The sequence below is a fragment of the Microcaecilia unicolor genome, chromosome 10, assembly GCF_901765095.1.
Source record: "Microcaecilia unicolor chromosome 10, aMicUni1.1, whole genome shotgun sequence".
In the NCBI taxonomy this organism is placed as follows: Eukaryota; Metazoa; Chordata; class Amphibia; order Gymnophiona; family Siphonopidae; genus Microcaecilia; species Microcaecilia unicolor.
Window position 1 is genome coordinate 219,540,890 of NC_044040.1, and position 20,522 is coordinate 219,561,411.

The following is a 20,522-nucleotide window of genomic DNA, read 5'->3' on the forward strand; positions in this document are numbered from 1 at the left end:
TTTCCTTTTCTCTCTGTATATCTCTTCCCTATCTGTTTCTTTTTCTCTTGTTTCTTGTTTATTCTCACTGTGGTTCTCTCACTTCATTCCCTGTCTTTTCCCCATCTGTGTCTCTCTGTTCTCATGTGTCCTTGTCTCTTTTACTCTCACTGTGTTTCTCTCACTTTTCTTCCCTGTCTTTCCCCCATCGGTGTTCTCATGTATCCTCATCTCTCTCTCTTGTTTACTCTCACTTACTCTCACTCTGGTTCTGTCACTTTCCTTCTCTGTCTTTCCCCCATCTGTATCTCTCTGTTTTCATGAGTCCTGTTTCATGTTGTCCAGTGGCGTAGCCAAGGGTGGGCCTGGGTGGGCCCAGGCCCACCCAGTAGCAGCACACCTATGATGTGGCTGGCAGAGATCCCTAAGCCCCATCAGCCGAAAACTCCCAACAACTGTTCCTCCTGCATACCTTGTAAATAGCAGATCTTTGCCTTCAGCGAGCAGCGACTGTTACATACTGCTCGCACCAGCCCCACAGCCTTCCCTCTGATGTATTCCTGCCTATGCGGAAACAGGAAGTTGCATCGGAGGGAAGGCTGTGGGGCCAACATGAGCAGTGTGTATTAGTTGCTGCTCGCTGAAAGTGAAAATCTGCTATTTAAAAGGTATACGGGGGAGGGGGGATGTTTGAGAGTCCATTTGGCATGCAGGCGAGAGAGGGAGAGACCAAATCATTTGTGGGACAAGGTGGAGTTCTTCTGCACACCCATTTTGGGCCTAGGCCCACCCAAAATTGGGTGTCTGGCTAAGCCCCTGATGTTGTCTCTTTCTCTTGTTTACTCACACTTTCTTTCCCTGTCTTCTTTGCCTTTCTTCCCTTTTACGCTTTCTTTTCTCCCTCCACCATGGACAGGAGGGTTTGCCAATTGCTGTGAAGAGTTTACCTGCAGGAACCTTGTTAAATCTTATTGGATTTGGCTCCAGTGTCAGGACGCTGTTCTCAACAAGCAAGTTCTACAGCAACGTACGTAAGGTGGGAAGGTCTCCAGGAGGGTGAAAAAGGAGCAGACAGTGCTGCATGCATGCGGCTGCACTATAGAAATACCAGTGTGTTTTTTCTAGCAAAAAAACACACCGGTATTCAAATGATAGGCCACCCTTCAGGGGGTGGGGTGATCACTGAGGGACCCACCCCAGAATAGCCAGACCCCCTGCAATCAGTCACAGAATCTATGACAAAGCGGAATTGGTGTGTAGAACCTGAGCTCTTTCATTAAAACTTGGGGTCCATTTTAGCAGACAGTGGAAAAGGTGCCGGTACTCAGTACCCCCAAGTACCCCCTCAAAAAAAGCCCAGAGAAATACAGAACCGTAAAGAAACCCGTTCGAGTGCCTAACTGTCAAATTTAAGAGCCTAAAATCCTTTGACTATCGGCCTCGGGTTTTTCAAGAAAAAAATGAAATCTGTTTTGCCACAGCCAGGAATAGTGGTATTTATCCGAATAAAAGTGTCTTCCACATAGAGAATAAGCAGACTGCACAATTTTGGGTGAGGTGGTAAATGCATGTTCTGACCCCTACATGAGCATGTGCACATACCTGTAAACATATGAGTACAGAGAACTGTAATCCGTCTGTCGGTGTGTGAATGGGTTGTAATCTCTTTAATATCGCATTTGCAGGAAACAGTTGAGATGCTCCTGGAGCATATTGGGAAGATGAGGGCTGACATGGGAGGTGCCAACCTTCTAGCTGCTCTAACATGGATCCTGAGGCAGCCAGTACATCGGGGTTACCCACGACAGCTCTTCATCCTGACTGGATCCACGGTGCCTAATACTGGGAAAGTGATTGAACTGGTGAGACAACATGCAAGCACCAGCAGGTAAGAATCAGAGCAGGACTAATGGCACTGTAATCACACAACTTACTTCAGTCCAGTGTGTGCCTAAAAATACACATGGTACATGGTAGGGTATATCATTGTAGGGTAGGTGAGCAGAATGTGGGTGGAGTCACAACTTACATGTGTCTTTCATGAAATATTTATGTATATATGTACTTTATGTGCCAATATCAAGTCTAACAGTACCACGAGACTGGCACAAAAGGTTGTGGCAGCCATTTTGAAGCCAGACCTGCCATGGGCAGGTGCAAGTCGGATCACTCCTGCTCTTTCTACCTTAGACAACCAGAGACTGGGGGAGGTGGGGGCATTAAGTGGGGTGCATTGTCTGGAGGGGGAGGGATGAAGGGAGGAGGTTGGCTCTTGGGGGGGGGGGGGGAGGAGAAAGGAACTGACCAGATATCCTGATGGGGATCCTGGCCGATCTTCAGTTGGAACCTGCATAAGTGTTTTACGAGAGTGCCCTGGCTGAATATCCATCAGGACCTGTGTAAGTACCCGCGGCTGCCTTCTATTTGGTTCAGTTTGGGTATTAAATATTCCAGGTCTAACTTAGGGGCCCTTTTACAGAGTGGTGGTAAGCCCAACGTGGGTTTACCGCTTCCTGTTCTGGGGTAGTCCCACCCCAAATGCATGACATTTCTGGGAGAAAAAGAAAATCCTCAGAAAAGGCTTGCATAGTGATAACTCAGTGGTAATCGGGCATCACCGCATGCTGCCCGGTTACAGCCAGGTACCTCAGTGGGTGGCATTAAGGGTTCCCTGCTGCATGGCCATGAGGTAAGAGTTCTCTCACTGCACGGCCATGTGTGCTGGAGGCTTTTTTTACCCACTATGGTAAAAAGGGTCCTGGCGTGCGGGAAAAATGGCCCCTGCCGCTAGCACAGAGACCTTTTCCCCGCAGCTTGTTAAAAGAACCCCTTAGTCGGTGACTGTAAATGTTAAAAAAAAACCCAGTCACCTCCAGCGGCTGAATATTGACCAGAATGAGATCTTTAAGTCTGTCCCTTGTGCTTTGTGATGTAGACGTTCCCTGGATCAACTCCATCCTATTTCTGTCTTCGACATGCCTCTGAGACCACCTCCTCTTTTGACCTTGCTATGAAGGACCATTTATCCTTTCAGGCAGCTGACATTTCACTTATCCACATACAGCTGATTCCTCCTTACTTAGGTGACAAAGATTCTGAAAATTTAGAATAAAACCTTCTGTGATGCAGACAAACAAATTTTCAAAACATGTAGACATTTCACTTTAGGAATTAGGTGCCTAGATTTTCCAAATGACCTGGTTATTAATAAAAAGATTTAAACATACCAAGAGACTGTACAATTGTCAGAGCCTCTTGTAAAACAGTGTGGCAATTTCCTCTGTCCCCTCTCCATGTTCTATCTAAAATCTTCCTCCATATCAGTAAAAGTTCTCATGAAATCCTTGGCAGAAAGGTTACAATTAGACTGGGTCAGACATTTCACCGTTTCAAGCAATTCTTACAAACGATTAAGGGCTGGATGAATTTTCGACTGATCATAATTGCTTCAGGCCAGATCACACGCCCCTGTCTCCAAGGGCAAGCCAGCCTATTGATTCTCACGTATGGGTAATACGATCCTTCGTTGCCTGGTCCAGAGCTTATTACAAACTATTAAGAGCTTTGTTAAGCATGAGACACGCTCCACTGCGCATGCGCGAGTGCTTTCCTGCCCACCATGAGAGCGCGGTTACTGTGGTTATTTTTCTACTGTGGTGAAGAGTGGTGATTTTTTTTTCTGCTTCTCTTCACAGTTCAGTCCAAATAGCCTTTTTGAGTGCCTTTCAGCTTGCTTTCTTGCACTGCCTTTTTTGTTTTTCCTGTTCGGGTGACTCCTTTTCCTTCCATATTGTTTTAGCTTTTTTTCCCCTGCTTTTATTTCTTTTCCGCGTCACTGGGCCACTTTTTAGGCCTTGAGTTCAGCCGCACTTTCCCTTTGCAGTGAGTTGGAATTTGTTTCAGGTTTTGTATTTCATAATCCCTGGTAGTGGAGAGATTTATGTTGCTGTTGCTCAGATGATGTGAGAATCAGAATATCTTTTGTATAGTGACTTCCAAGGAGAAACGTTGGGGGGAGGTTGGATTTTTGTGTTAATTCATAAGAACTGCTATACTGTGTTAGACCAAAGATCTCTGGAAATTTAGGCATTCCTCTGCCCCAACCCAGCTACTCTGTCCTGCAACGGCAAAAGGAAGCAAGTGCTTCAGTAAAAATAGACACTTTTTTCCTTTTGCCATTGCAGGGCAGTTCTCCTTCATGCCACCTGGCTGCCAAACATTTATGAGAACACTATGGTATCCAATGTGTAAATGTTGAGAAATGTGTAAATGTTGGGAAAGAGGAACCAGAACTATAGCTTCATGATGCAAGGTTCCACATTAGAAGTCACCAGCAGGGAAAGGATCTAGGTGTCGTTGTTGACAATACGTTGAAACCCTCTGCTCAGTGCACGGCGGTGGTGAAGAAAGCAAGTAGAATGTTAGGTGTTATTAGGAAAGGAAAACAAAAATGAGGACGTTATAATGCCTTTGTATTGCTCCATGGTGTAATCGCACCTCGAATACTGTGTGCTATTCTGGTCACTGCATCTCAAAACAGATATAGTAGAATTAGAAAAGGTACAGAGAAGGACGACGAAAATGATAAAGGGGATGGGACGACTTCCCTACGAGGAAAGGCTGAAGCAGCTAGGGCTCTTCAGCTTGGAGAAAAGAAAACTGAGGGGAGATATGATAGAGGTCTATAAAATAATGAGTGGAATAGAATGAGTAGACTTGAATCACTTGTTTACTCTTTCCAAAAATACTAGGACCAGGGGGCACACAATGAAGCTAAAAAGTAGCAAATTTAAAACAAATCGGAGAAAATATTTCTTCACTCAACCTGTAATTAAACTCTGGAATTCATTGCCAGAGAATGTAGTTAAAGCAGTTAGCTTAGCATGCTGACGGTCCTGGCGCAAATTCAAAATGGCTACTGAGAGTTGAAGTCTTGCGAGGTCGCTTCAACTCTTGGTGGCCATTTTGAATTGGCACCAGGACGGAGTCAGCAAGGAACAGTATGCAGGGTCTCATTCCTGTCCCGAAGAGGTCACTAGACCACCAGGGCAATACAGTAATGGAAGGATAGGACACCCTTAGGGGTTTGTGACGGGGGAGGGGGGTATGTGTGAAAGGGGTGGGGCTTGTGCCCTCTTTTTTGGGGGGAGAGGAAATATGGTAACCCTACCTTAGGTGTTTGAGCAGCACCAATCATTTTGAAAAGTTGGCTCCTGTGTGTGAGGGAGTGACGGCAGAATACTCCATATTAGCCTTACTGGTGGGATTTTGAATTTTCAGGTGTTTCAGCTTTGGTTTCGGCCCCAATGCCTGCCACAGACTTCTGAAGGGGGTGGCGAAGGTGAGCGGGGGCAGGGCAGAGTTCTTCTCTGAAGGGGAGAGACTGCAGCCCAAGGTAATTTCCTCTCCAACTCTTTCCAAATCACTGTTTGATTCTGAGCTGCTTCTCCAGGGATTATCAGCAATTTGTCTTTGGTGATGGTGGGGGAGGGGGACTGGGCCCTTCTCCCCGTTCTGAGCTTTCCTTACCATCATCTACTACACTACAATCTCATTGAGTTCTTACTGTAACTGCCCTGAGCCATGGGTTGAAGCTGGTATAGAAATACTACTTGCTATGTTATGTTAAGAGACCAATGTAGGAGAGTGAGAGGAAAGCAGTAACCAGAGCCTGAGACCAACACATTTTAGAAAAATAAAATGACAACAAAAATAGGAATGTGATTTTCTTTAGAGTGATTGGAGTATGTCAGTTTTTGGAATGTGTAGAGCCCAGGACTGAAATTTTGGAGGGAACTCCCAAAGCTCAGGTTGTGACCCCCCCCCCCCCCCCCCCCCCCCCCCCCCCCGATGCCAGCCTTGGCCTCTGCTGTCCATAATGTCTTGATGTTTAATATTAAACCCAAATAAAAATAACGTTTAAAAAATAGGCATTGCCAGGGTGGAGTTGCAATGAATGCATAGATTTTATACAATGTGCAAGTACAGGTGTAGAGCTCATGCATACATCTGCCTCAGCATTTCTGCACTGTTGGGGCTGGTGGTTTATAAGGGCCCATAAATGCTTATGATGCCTTTATAAAATAGGCATCTTTTTGGACTTCTGATACAAACATCCTGTTATAGAATCAGGCCCACAGAATACAAGCACACATTTACCTTCTTTGGAAGAGTTGAAAATTTCTGTGAGAGGAAATTGTGCTTTTCTGGGGCATAAAAGTGGTGTTTTTACCCACATTTCATTGTTATGAAATTAACTCCTATTTTACAAAGGGCTCATATGCATTGCAGTCCAGCCTAGTTCTGCCCAAACACTGCCCTTATCATGTATCGGACGTGAAAAATTACCCTCGTACTGTTTCATTTGCATATTTAATAACATGCTTTATAATTACCCTGGTAGTGTTCGATTTTATAAAATGCTTTTAAAAATTACTCCCAGTATTGGATTTACATATTTTTATAAAATGTTTTTTTTAATTACCCCCTAATGTTGGATTTACATATTTAGGGCCCTGTTTACTAAGCCGTGCTGTAGACTAAAAATTAGTCCCATTATATATTGCTATGGGTGTTTCTAGCTTAGTAATCAGGGCCCTCAATACAATATTTTTTACTCGCTAGTGTTGGATTTACATATTTTTATAAAGTGCTTTTTAAAATTCTCTCTTTAGTGTTGATTAAGATTGCATGTTTTCAAATGTGCTTCTTGTTTGGCTGTTTATGTTTGTTTGTTTATTCGTTAGGCTTGATCTACCCCCAAATTCTGAAAACAGGTCAAGGCGGTTTACATAGTCAAAATCAAAAATGACAAGATAGAAAGGAGTACCAATAAATCAGGACAGAAGCCACACACTGAAAGTTAAAAGCCAAAAAGACTAAAGGCCTTTTATACTAAACCATGCTAGTGATTCCCGGCGTGGCAGTGACAACAAAGCCGGGACTTTGTCAGCATTGCCGAGCAGGAATCGCTAGCATGGTTTGGTAAAAGACGTCCTAAATGAATGGATTGAACTGCTCCGGTCTCTCAGGCTCATGGGACCCCCCCCCCCCCCCCCTTGGTAATCTTTACTGATGAATTACATTAAAGTCAATTTGAAAGAATATCTAGTGTCAGGCTTCCCTCTCTGTCAGCACAAGATGTGGTTACTGGTGACAAAACTTAGCTGAATTGGCTCTGACGCAGGAACTTCTGCTTTTCCCTTTCCCTCTCTTCCCACTAGCTGATTAAGTCTCTAAAGAAGTCTGTGGAACCGGCAGTGAGTGATATCACCATAGACTGGTACGTTCCTGATGCAACAGAAGCCCTGCTGACACCCACTGAAATCGCCCCACTGTATCCAGGAGACCACCTGATCAGCTACTGTACCCTTTACCCCATCTCCAGCTTCCGGAAGAAGAAGAACACAGTGAGAGCCTTCTAGGTTTTTTTCTCTCTGCTCATTTCTCTCCTTTTGCTTAATCCATTTCTCTTTCCACCTTTCTGTTTTCTCTTGTGTCTTTCTTTCTTCCTTCCCCCTCTCACTTCCACTTTTTTTTCCACATGCATTTAGACTGCATGATAAGGTCAGTAAATTAATGACTCCTGCCCCTTCTCAAATGAAATATAGCGTCCTTTTACTAAGGTGCGCTGAAAAATGGGCTGCGATAGTGCAGGCGCATATTTTGGGTGCGTGCAGATCCATTTTTCAGCGCGCCTGAAAATGGACGAGTGGCAAAATTAAAAATTGGCACGCGTCCATTTTGGGTCTGAGATTTTACCACCACCTATTGACTTAGCGTTAAGGTCTCACACAGTAACTGTGCAGTAATCGTCTACGCGTGTAGAATGACAATTATCGCTTGGTTTCCGTCGTGCACCAGAAAATAAAAATGATTTTCTAACGTAAAAATGAAATAACTGCCTGAGCCACACGGTAGCTGGGCGGTAATTCCGAATTGACACACATTGGGTGAATGTAGGCGCCTATGCAGCTTTGTAAAAAGGCCTCATATGAGTCCTAGCTCCTAACATGACGTGTTTGTTGGTCTTCTTAGGACACTCTGAAAAATTAATGAATAAATAATAACAAGAAAGAATACACAGGTTGTTTGTTTCAGTAAAATGATCATTTTTGCTGGTCTGGTAGTGCTGAGGTCATGGAGCATGCACTTGCAGCAATGAGAATGACACTCTGGCTTGGAGGCTCTGTGCAGAGCCATTAAACTGGTCCAGCTTATTAACTTTCAGGCATATAACATCTGGAAGAGGCAAACCAAACTGAAACCAGCCTGAAATCTGGATTCGGGTTTCGCCCAAAAATGGCAGTGCATTTTTGGCTGAAACCAAAACTCTTCCCCCACCCCTGTGATCACTTTCTGCCCCCCATCCCACCCAACCACCTGTAGGCCCTCCACAGGCCTACCTGTAGAAGTCCTGCCATTCTAGTAGCCCCACTCATTCTTGCCTGGTGCCATTGCTCTGCCCACCTCTCTCTCCTACCAGCAGCCCTCCCCTAGGCCTACCTCATCGTTGGTGGGTAGTGGACTCAGTAGGCTCCCCACTCGCTCCTATGCACAGTAAGTTCCAGTAGAAATGGTTGGCAAGACTTCCTGTGGCAGCCTTGTCAGATTGGAATCAGCATGAGCAGGAGTGAGTTTTCTGTCCATGCGGGTTCCAATCTAAATGGCTGCCAGGGCCTCCTGTGGCAGCCTCAGCAGCCATTTCACATTAAACATCATCTGCCATTTGAATGCCCAGTCTCCCAGGCTCGTAAGGTCCTCTTGCAATTTTTCACAATCCTCTTGCGATTTAACAACTTTGAATAACTTTGTGTCATCAGCAAATTTAATTACCTCAATAGTTACTCCCATCTCTAGGTCTCTCCAGTTTCCTCTGGAGTCTTTCATGAGGTACTTTGTCAACTCAAATATGGAATGCACTACCAAACACCACAAAAACAATGCATAACCTAACAACCTTCCGGAAATCATTAAAGACCAATCTGTTCAAGAAGGCCTACCACAACGATCCAACCTAAACACCCGAACCATGCAATACAACGAAACTTGTACCAGAACAGGACACTTAATTCTTCCTCCTCAACTACCTAAGACACTCTGTTACTCATGAACTGTAACGCAATTACCACTATGTATTTCTGATACCGGAATTGGCGTTCGCCATCACGGTACTATGTAAGCCACATTGAGCCTGCAAATAGGTGGGAAAATGTGGGAAACAAATGCAACAAATAATAATAAATGTCTTGTGAAAATCCAGATACACAATATTGACTGGCTCACCTTTAAGCACATGTTTATTCCCCCCTTCAAAGAAATGTAGTAGATTGATGAGGCACGATTTCCCTTGACTAAAAGATCTGTATCATCACATGTTAGAGCCGGTGGTTGGGAGGCGGGGCTGGTGGTTGGAAGGCGGGGATAGTGCTGGACAGACTTATACGGTCTGTGCCAGAGCCGGTGGCTGGGAGGCGGGGATGGTGCTGGGCAGACTTGTACGGTCTGTGCCCTGAAGAGCACAGGTACAAATCAAAGTAGGATATACACAAAAAGTAGCACATATGAGTTTATCTTGTTGGGCACACTGGATGGACCGTGCAGGTCTTTTTCTGCTGTCATCTACTATGTTACATAAGTACATAAGTACATAAGTAGTGCCATACTGGGAAAGACCAAAGGTCCATCTAGCCCAGCATCCTGTCACCGACAGTGGCCAATCCAGGTCAAGGGCACCTGGCACGCTCCCCAAACGTAAAAACATTCCAGACAAGTTATACCTAAAAATGAGGAATTTTTCCAGTCCATTTAATAGCGGTCTATGGACTTGTCCTTTAGGAATCTATCTAACCCCTTTTTAAACTCCGTCAAGCTAACCGCCCGTACCACGTTCTCCGGCAATGAATTCCAGAGTCTAATTACACGTTGGGTGAAGAAAAATTTTCTCCGATTCGTTTTAAATTTACCACACTGTAGCTTCAACTCATGCCCTCTAGTCCTAGTATTTTTGGATAGCGTGAACAGTCGCTTCACATCCACCCGATCCATTCCACTCATTATTTTATACACTTCTATCATATCTCCCCTCAGCCGTCTCTTCTCCAAGCTGAAAAGCCCTAGCCTTCTCAGCCTCTCTTCATAGGAAAGTCGTCCCATCCCCACTATCATTTTCGTCGCCCTTCGCTGTACCTTTTCCAATTCTACTATATCTTTTTTGAGATACGGAGACCAGTACTGAACACAATACTCCAGGTGCGGTCGCACCATGGAGCGATACAACGGCATTATAACATCCGCACACCTGGACTCCATACCCTTCTTAATAACACCCAACATTCTATTCGCTTTCCTAGCCGCAGCAGCACACTGAGCAGAAGGTTTCAGCGTATCATCGACGACGACACCCAGATCCCTTTCTTGATCCGTAACTCCTAACGCGGAACCTTGCAAGACGTAGCTATAATTCGGGTTCCTCTTACCCACATGCATCACTTTGCACTTGTCAACATTGAACTTCATCTGCCACTTGCACGCCCATTCTCCCAGTCTCGCAAGGTCCTCCTGTAATCGTTCACATTCCTCCTGCGACTTGACGACCCTGAATAATTTTGTGTCATCGGCGAATTTAATTACCTCACTAGTTATTCCCATCTCTAGGTCATTTATAAATACATTAAAAAGCAACGGGCCCAGCACAGACCCCTGCGGGACCCCACTAACTACCCTCCTCCACTGAGAATACTGGCCACGCAATCCTACTCTCTGCTTCCTATCTTTCAACCAGTTCTTAATCCATAATAATACCCTACCTCCGATTCCATGACTCTGCAATTTCTTCAGGAGTCTTTCGTGCGGCACTTTGTCAAACGCCTTCTGAAAATCCAGATATACAATATCAACCGGCTCCCCATTGTCCACATGTTTGCTTACCCCCTCAAAAAAATGCATTAGATTGGTGAGGCAAGACTTCCCTTCACTAAATCCGTGCTGACTTTGTCTCATCAGTCCATGTTTTTGTATATGCTCTGCAATTTTATTCTTAATAATAGCCTCCACCATCTTGCCCGGCACCGACGTCAGACTCACCGGTCTATAATTTCCCGGATCTCCTCTGGAACCTTTCTTAAAAATCGGAGTAACATTGGCTACCCTCCAGTCTTCCGGTATTACACTCGATTTTAGGGACAGATTGCATATTTCTAACAGTAGCTCCGCAAGTTCATTTTTTAGTTCTATTAATACTCTGGGATGAATACCATCAGGTCCCGGTGATTTACTACTCTTCAGCTTGCTGAACTGACCCATTACATCCTCCAAGGTTACAGAGAATTTGTTTAGTTTCTCCGACTCCCCCGCTTCAAATATTCTTTCCGGCACCGGTGTCCCCCCCAAATCCTCCTCGGTGAAGACCGAAGCAAAGAATTCATTTAATTTCTCCGCTACGGCTTTGTCCTCCTTGATCGCCCCTTTAACACCATTTTCGTCCAGCGGCCCAACCGACTCTTTGGCCGGTTTCCTGCTTTTAATGTATCTAAAAAAGTTTTTACTATGTATTTTTGCTTCCAACGCTAATTTCTTCTCAAAGTCCTTTTTTGCCCTCCTTATCTCCGCTTTGCATTTGGCTTGGCATTCCTTATCTATCCTGTTACTTTCAGTTGGTTCTCTTCTCCACCATGTTAGATATGGTTTCATATGCTCCCAGAAAGTGATGGCATCAATTATACCTCCAGAGGAAATTGTCTTTTTCTGCGGATAAGTGATATCATGGGATAAATTAAAATAGAAAGATAATGATCAGGCCATACATCCAGCGACCACTCATAAAACCACACAAAAGGTCCTTTTACTAAGCTGCGTAGGTCCCTACGTGTACCCAACGCACGTCAGTTCATAGTTACCGTGTTCCTACCGCGTAGCCCGAGCGGTAATTTCATTTTTTATGCACGTCCAATGCACGCACCAGAAAATATATTTTATTTTCTGGCACACGGTGAAAATCAGGCAGTAACTCTGACTTGACATGCGTTGGCATAAGTAGATAAGTATTGCCACAATGGGACAGACCAAAGGTCTATCGAGCCCAGCATCCTGTTTCCAACAGTGGACAATCCAGGTCACAAATGCCTGGCAAGATCCAAAAAAAGCTCAATACATTGGATTTTCCCCAAGTCCGTTTAATAATGGTCTATGGACTTTTCCTTTAGGAAGCCGTCCAAACCTTTTTAAAACTCTGCTAAGCTAACCGCCTTTACCTCATTTTCTCGCAACGAATTCCAGAGTTTAATAGATACGCATCAATACACTCTCTTCTGAATTCTCTTCCCCCGTATCCTCACCACTCTTAATACTCTACCCACAGCTAAATTTGCTAGACCTTTATGTTCCCTTGATACTGTTTTACCGCCCTCTCTACTTCCCCATTGTTATATTCCATTGTTCTATTCCTAAATGATATCCTGACTCTACTCTGTCGTCCCACAACTCTTCACATTGTAACCCATAAGCGTACTGTAACACATTGTAATTTCCATCATTCACAATGTATTGTAAGCCACACTGAGCCCGCAAATAGGTGGGAAAATGTGGGATACAAATGCAAATAAATAAAATAAATAAATAAATGTTGAGTGAAGAAAAATTTTCTACGATTCGTTTTAAATTTACTACTTTGTAGCTTCATCGCATGCCCCCTAGTCCTAGTATTTTTGGAAAGTGTAAACAGACGCTTCACATCTACCCATTCAACTCCACTCATTATTTTAAAGACCGCTATCATATCTCCCCTCAGCCGTCTTTTCTCCAAGCTGAAGAGCCCCAACTGCTTTAGCCTTTCCTCATAGGGAAGTCGTCCCATCCTCTTTATCATTTTCGTCACCCTTCTCTGCACCTTTTCTAATTCCACTATATAGTTTTTGAGATGCAGCGACCAGAATTGAACACAATATTTGAGGTGCGGTCCCTTATTCTTTGTTTAGTTACTACTAGGCTGGATCACTGTAACTTTGTATATTTAGGCTGTTCTCACACAAACTTGAAGAAACTCAAATCCATCCAAAACTCTGCTATTAGAATGTTCAATTATGCCCATAAATTTGACCTTGTCTCGCCACTGTTTAAAAGCCGCTGTTGGTTTCCTGAAGAGCAGCATATAGTATTCAAACTTCTGACTCTTACCTTCAAAGCTCATGGGACTGGTTCCCCCCACCCCCCCTCCTGTTTCTAGTCTCTCCCACCCATCTTCTCTGTTCTATAAATGATCATCGCTCATTCCTTCCTGGTTCCAGACATCGTACCTTTTACTTCACAGCCCCTTCTTTTTGGAATTCCCTCCCATTAGCTATCCGTGGTGACTCATCATTCAAAAACTTCAAATCCGTTTTTGGACAGGCTTTTTTCAACCCAGACTAACCTACTATAGACAAAGGCTATGACTGGTTTTCCCATCACTTTTACAATAACAAAAGACCCTATTTCTTTGCCTCCCTCTCCCTTTGTACACGTCTCCTACTATCTTTGCTGTGATAACCACTATTCTTAATTGCCTCTAAGATGTCTGTGATATGCTTTCCTGTCTAATTGTAGTTCCTTTCCTATGCTGAAATTTTGTTTTAGTTTGTAAACTGCTTAGATCTTCACTTAGTCCAGGTGGCATAGTAAACCTTAATAAACTATAAACCTTACGCTCAGGCTTCTCAGGTACTATTTGGAAACAAGATATGCTGAGCTGCTAAAGTGTCCACTCTTTAAGGCAGGGCCGCCGAGAGGGGGGGACAGGGGGGACAAAATTCCCCAGGCCCGGGCCTCCGGGGGGGGGGGGGGGGGTCGGCGCTGCCGCCGCTGTCCCGCCCGCCCGCCCGCCCGCCGTCACTCCCTGGCATTGAATTTAAGTGACTTGGCCTCACCTTCGAAGGCGCAGCAAGCAGCGGCAGACCACTCCTTCCTTCTGTGTCCGCCCTTGCCTGACGTAACTTCCGCGAGGGTGGGACACAGAAGGAAGGAGTGGTCTGCCACTGCTTGCTGGCGCTTTCGAAGGTGAGGTGCTTAAGGTCAGTGCAGAGGGCCCGGTGGAGGGTGGAGGGGGGGCCAGGCGACCTCAGGTGGGGGGGGGGGGGGCCCGGGGGCGGCCTTGTCCTGGGCCTGGCCCAGTCTCTCGGCAGCCCTGCTTTAAGGCACTGTTTTGGTACATCCTCGCAGTGCAGACTGATCTGCAGTTTACCAGCAGCACATTTGGTCTGTTCCTTTTCTGTTAATTAACACATCAAGTTGGACGGGCTCTTATCACAGTTTGTTTGTTTTTATGGCCTCAGGATGGACATAAAATGTAAGGATTGGGGGCCAAACTTTCAGACTGTATTGTTTGGAGGGATAAAATAAGGATTGGGGTTTGCACTTCGATGGCCATTCCTGTGAAAGTACTTGAACTGTATCTTTGAAGGAGGCAAGACCTTAACAAAATGACCCTACAAACAGTGCACCAGACTAGTGTATCACTAAGCAATAGAAGAATCAACAAACTAAACTACCCATCTACTCTTTCTCTCTCAGCTTTTATTTTTCAATGTAAATTTATTTCTATTTTACAGGGAAAGGAACGCAGCTGCAAGAATGGTTCTTCCAGCTCCACCAATTCCGTATTCCATTTCCAGGATGATCCATTTTTGTCAGGAGCTCCTGATGCTTCAAACTCCTGCCCCTTTGCAGAGCTGGAGGATATGGAGAAAGCTCTGCAAGAGATCCCCCTGGAGTTCTCTGCCAGTGGGACAGAGAACTGGAACAAGAGTGAGTGAGTGAGTCTGAGTACAGGGATGCGGAAAATGGGAAGTGACAGGAGAGAGGGAGAGAGAGAAACAGATGGTAGGGAAGGATGGATAGAAGAAAGAATGTACAATTGTGTTCATTATCATCCTGCTAGATCAGTCCAGACAAGTAGGCTGTCTCCCCTACCAGCAGATTGAGCAGAGAACATTGAGTGGAGTGTAATGGGTACACGTGAATCACTTGTTTACTCTTTCCAAAAATACTAGGACTAGGGAGCACACAATGAAGCTACAAAGTAGTAAATTTAAAATGAATTGGAGAAAATTCAACTCTGGAATTCGTTGCCAGAGAATGCAGTAAAAGCAATTAGCTTAGCGGACTTTTTAAAAGGTTTGGATGGCTTCCTAAAGGAAAAGTTCATAGACCATTATTAAAATGGACTTGGGGAAAATCCACTGCTTATTTCAGAGGGAAATATAAAGAAAGCAAATGAAGATCAACAATATAGAAAGACATTGTACTGAGTTTGATTGGTAAGGGTTGCTAAATATGCAACCAGATGATGGAGTCTACGTATGGAATCAGAACTTGAAGAGAAAGATACCTGGTCCAGATAGATAATGTCATCCCAGAAATTTCACAGACCAGGGCAATGGAATGACACTGTGGTTTCACTCTGGAGAAGAGGAACTCTCCCTCAAGACTGCAGGAAAACCAGTGAAATGTATCCAACAGCCAGAACTTACTACAAGGAAAAGGTTTCCCCTCCTTTCTTTTTTTTTTTTTAATTTAGTTTTTATGGGTAGGTCCTGGACTAATTTAGCAGGACTCAAGGAAAGGAAATTAGCAGGTAAGAACAAATTTCACCTTCTTAATCATCCTGCTAGACCATACCAAAGCTTCAAAGCCTGCTAGCTTGCTCCAACTGGAAGTACACTTTGGGAAAGAAGGAGAATAGACACCCAAGAGGAGCCAGTCAGGAGATCAACCTGACAAGAGCCAACTACACAAGCATGTGGCTTACAAAGAAGCCCAGAAGAGAAGGGGAACAGCAATTGATCCCCATCAAGGAAAGGTTCTAATGTCCAGAAAAGCTCACGTACAGACACTTAAAACTTGGATGCTCACTCTTTCCTGAAATGAAGGGAACAAGCCATGGCCCTAACAACATCCAGCTGAGTAATAAGAAGGCATCTGCAAAAGCAGGAAGCTCTCTCTGCTACAAGGAAAAAACCCTGTTGATGTAAATCATTGCTAGGCTAGGAGGCCCAGGACAGAGAGAACATGTCCAAAACCCTTAGACCATTAAACCCTCCAGTTCAAGCTAAGGAGATCTACTGGGACCAATCTATAGATTCACAGATGCTCACTTCCCAGCTGCCCAGAAAGGAAGGAACCCACTCCAGACCAGCCAAGGCCAGGAACTGGCAAGACCTAATGATGGAACAAATCTCTGAGTACAGAAGCAAAGTTATTTGGAGCTCATCCTCAGGATACTAGATGGAACCATCCTTTGAGCCTTGAAGTCAATCTACACCAAAGTTCCTCACGTTCTAGACTGTGGTCCTGGTAGCTATAGATGAATCAACTGATAGTGTTACTGCTATTTTATCCGCCACCTCATACTGATTAGGAGGAGCAAATTTTGCAAACTTTAGATTGTCACAGAGTAAAGAAGGTGCCAATATTGAGGTATCAAGAATGCATGTAAATGACCAGAATATCAACTTAAATGCGTACATGGAAACATTATGATATAAAATGGCGCATGGATTTTCAGAAGGCGTTCAACAAAGTGCCTCATGAAAGACTCCAGAGGAAACTGGAGAGTCATGGGATCGGAGGTAGGGTATTATTGTGGATTAAGAGCTGGTTGAAAGATAGGAAGCAGAGAGTAGGGTTCAATGGTCAGTATTCTCAATGGAGAAGGGTAGTTAGTGGGGGTCCCTCAGGGGTCTGTGCTGGGACCGCTGCTTTTTAACATATTTATAAATGACCTAGAGATGGGAGTAATTAGTGAGGTAATTAAATTCGCAGATGACACGAAGTTATTCAGGGCCATCAAGTTACAGGAGGAGTGTGAAAGATTACAGGAGGACCTCGCGAGACTAGGAGATTGGGCGTCTAAGTGGCAGATGAAGTTCAATGTTGACAAGTGCAAAGTGATGCATGTGGGAAAGAGGAACCCGAATTACATCTATGTCAAGCAAGGTTCCACATTAGGAGTTACAGACCTAGAAAGGGATCTGGGAGTCATCGTTGATAAGACGTTGAAAACTTCTGCGGCTGCGTTGGCTAAGAAAGCCCACAGAATGTTGAGTATTATTAGGAAAGGGATGGAAAACAAATACAAGGATGTTATAATTCCATTGTATTGCTCCATGATGAGACCGCATCTCGAGTATTGTGTTCAGTTCTGATCGCCGCACCTCAAAAAAGATATAAAGGAATTGGAGAAGGTGCAGAGAAGGACAACGAAAATGGTAAAAGGGATGGGAGGACTTCCCTATTAGGAAAGGCTAAGACGGTTAGGGCTCTTCAGCTTGGAGAAGAGGCGGCTGAGGGGTGATATGATAGAAGTCTTCAAGATAATGAGTGGAATGGAGCGGACAGACGCGAAGCGTTTGTTTACACTTTCTAACAATAATAGAACCAGGGGACATAAGATGAAGCTAGAATGTGGTAGATTTAAAACAAATAGGAGAAAGTTTTTCTTTACTCAGCACGTAGTTAGACTCTGGAACTCGTTGCCGGAGAATGTAGTGACAGCAGTTGGCCTTGTTGAGTTTAAAGGGGGTTTGGACAGATTACTGAAGGAAAAGTCCATTGAACATTATTAATTTAAATTTTTGTTTTGTTTTGCGGTTTTTGCTGGGTTCTTGAGGCCTGGATTGGCGACTGTCGGAGACAGGATGCTGGGCTTGATGGACCCTTGGTCTTTTCCCAGTATGGCGGCGCTTATGTTCTTATGATTGAAGACAGGTGTACGCATGGACGCAATACACAATTACGCATATAATTATAGTATAGTATAATTTGTATGTGTGTTTAGCAATCTAAGTGTGAACATTCACACCAGCTCTATGTTATGTTATGTTATGTTATACATTGCTTCTCTTCCACAAACACCCAAATAGAGTTATATGTGGATTACATTTAACAAGAAGCTGGAGCAATATACAATTACAATTCACAAAGCTAATTCACAATTCAGCTATAACTGATAAAATGGCAAAAACTTTCTAAATAAGTTTTTAAATTGTTATGAAACATCAGATAGAAATAAATCTTATAGAAGATCAAGGCAGAATATAACAAAGAATTAAACATTTTTCTAAATTTGAACTTTTTACCGATGGAAAGCATAAAAAGATTTGATTTCGAGTCTTATGTGCAAAATCTTTCTGGTTGGTGTGAGTGGTAATACCTAAATTACACGTCTGTATTATTTCCACTGCTCTGCTAATATTCTGCAAAGGAAAGTTGGCGCCTAAAAATCGGAGCATCTTTCTAGAATTACCCTTCACATATGTATTTTCAGCTGCTGAAAATACCACGAACTACTCCAGCGATATCTGTCTCATGCATTCTCCGAGGACAAGCAGGCTACTTGTTCTCACATGTGGGTCGACATCCGCGTCAGCCCGGGAATCGGTATTTTGCAAGCAAAATATAAAAAAAGTCTTGCTAGATTCTTCTGGCAGCGTGGACCGATTTCCCGCCCATCGAGTTTTTTTTCTCCGCTCCTCTCAGGCCCGGGAAAGAGTCCTATTCGTTTTGTGGCTTTTGCCTTATTTTCTTTTCCTTTTCTTAGAAATTTTATAGTTAAAAAAAAAAAAACTTCCCGTAGATTTCTTTATTTTTGTCCTTGTAAAGTTTCCTTTGTTTTCGACATGGCCGGCTTAGGCTGCGCGGTTGGGTTGTTCCCTTCTTTTCGTGCTCTTTTTTTCTTTTAACAGGCACAATCGCGTCTTTTGATTTTGCCGAAGCCGTTTTTCCTTCCATGTCATCGAAGACACCCAGCGGCTTCAAACGTTGTATTCGGTGCAACTGGACAATCTCAGGTACCGATACCCATGCCTGGTGTATCCAGTGCCTTGGGCCCGACCATAGCCCAGCCGCTTGTAGTCTCTGCCTTCGTATGAAGAAATGGACCCAAGCGTCTCGAGAAGCCCAACGAGAGAAGCTTTTGGGGGCTTGGTCCGGTCCTTCGACGTCGGCGGCGTAGACATCGAAAGGAGCATCGACTTCGGGGAGAGAGGTAATGGCTGCTGAGAGACCAACTCGCACTGGGAGTAGTGAGGTATCGAGTGGGTCTCCACCTGCCTGGAGGCCTCCTATTATGCAGGCCCCCCGGGACTGACCTTCGTTGGACCCAGCCCCGAGGAGGCGTGAGGATTCCACGTCCTCCTCATTGGTACCAAGGAGTCTCGAAAAAGGGCGTCGAGCGAAGGTGAAGAAGCACTGTCATCATTGTCCTTCGACACATGGTGCCGGGAGCTCCAGGGCGTTGAGGGATGTGGCACCCGAGAAGCGTCGGTGCCGAGAGGATCGCTTGCCCTCTATTCAGGAGGTGCCTAAGCGTCGGTCTCCTGGCAGCCCAGTACCTACTCCAGATTCTACAACCAGCTCCTTTACCGACCCCGCAGCCTTGTCTGACAGCGGCTCTTTACGAGCGCATCAGGGCCCTTTTTTCAGAACTTCTGGATTGCTGCGCCAGTCTGCTTCGGTGTCGGGGGTGCTAGCGCCTTCCGTACCGTCTGCTGCAGCGGCATCTGGCCCTTCGCCTGTGGTGAGGTCCCTGACCTTGGTGCCGCCTGCGGCATTGGTGTCAGCTGCCACCCAGGTCGACTCCCCTTTGACATCGGTGAAGGAAGCTTAACCAGAGTCCAGGTATACGTCGACTTCTCGGCACCACCATTGAGGATGTCGTTCCTCGGCGTTGAGGCAGGCTCAGTTTCGGACTGCTCTGAAGGATGTCTTGTCCGATACTGAAGTTGAGCATTTGTGGGAGGAAGAGGAGGATCCCAGGTACTTTTCTTCTGACGAATCCTATGGGATTTCCTCTGAACCTTCCCTTCCACTAGAAAGGAGACTTTCTCCACTGGAGAGTCTATCCTTTACCTCCTTTGTCCAGGAAATGGCTGCGGCTATTCCCTTCTCTATGGAGGTTGAAGATGAGCCCAGGGCTGAGATGCTCGAGGTCCTGGATTATCTTTCTCCACCTAGAGAGGCTGCAACGGCTCCTTTGCATAATGTACTGAAGGAAGTCCTTATGCAAAACTGGTCATTCCCTCTGTCTTATCCTGTGATCATGAAGAAACGGAATCCCAATATCGGATCCACAGTGAGCCTGGATTGATGAGGTCTCAGCTACCTCACAATTCCATGATGGTGGACTCCACTCTCAAAAGAGCCAAGAGTACTAGGGACTATGCCTTGGTGCCCCCAGTCAGAGAATTTATAACCTTGGACTCTTTTGAGAGGAAGGCGTATCAGGCCGCTATGCTTGCTGCCAAAATCCAAACATACCAGCTCTTCATGAGCGTCCACTTGCGGAACTCAGTGAGGCAACTGTCTAGCTTGGTTGATGCACTCCCTCCGGAGCAGGCCGAGACTTTTCACCAGGTGTTCAGGCAGCAGAAGGCGTGTCGCAAATTCCTGGCCAGGGGTATGTTCGACACTTTTGATGTAGCATCCAGGATAGCTGCCCAAGGTATAGTGATGCGCAGACTCTCATGGCTATGTGACCTTGATCATTCGGTCCAGCAGCGAATGGCGGATGT

The 20,522-nt window shown here is 45.0% G+C and overlaps 1 protein-coding gene across 4 annotated transcripts in view; it reads left to right on the top strand.

Annotated features, from left to right (window-relative positions):
• The window catches only part of VWA5B2 (von Willebrand factor A domain containing 5B2), a 111,235-nt gene that overhangs the window by 54,933 nt on the left and 35,780 nt on the right, over positions 1-20,522 (top strand). For all 4 annotated transcript variants that reach the window (XM_030216390.1, XM_030216392.1, XM_030216391.1 and 1 more), the window contains exons 9-13: positions 896-1,006; positions 1,665-1,867; positions 5,260-5,374; positions 7,203-7,388; positions 14,562-14,757. In XM_030216390.1, the coding sequence (XP_030072250.1) occupies positions 896-1,006; positions 1,665-1,867; positions 5,260-5,374; positions 7,203-7,388; positions 14,562-14,757 (811 nt within the window). The remainder of the gene's footprint in view (positions 1-895; positions 1,007-1,664; positions 1,868-5,259; positions 5,375-7,202; positions 7,389-14,561; positions 14,758-20,522) is intronic.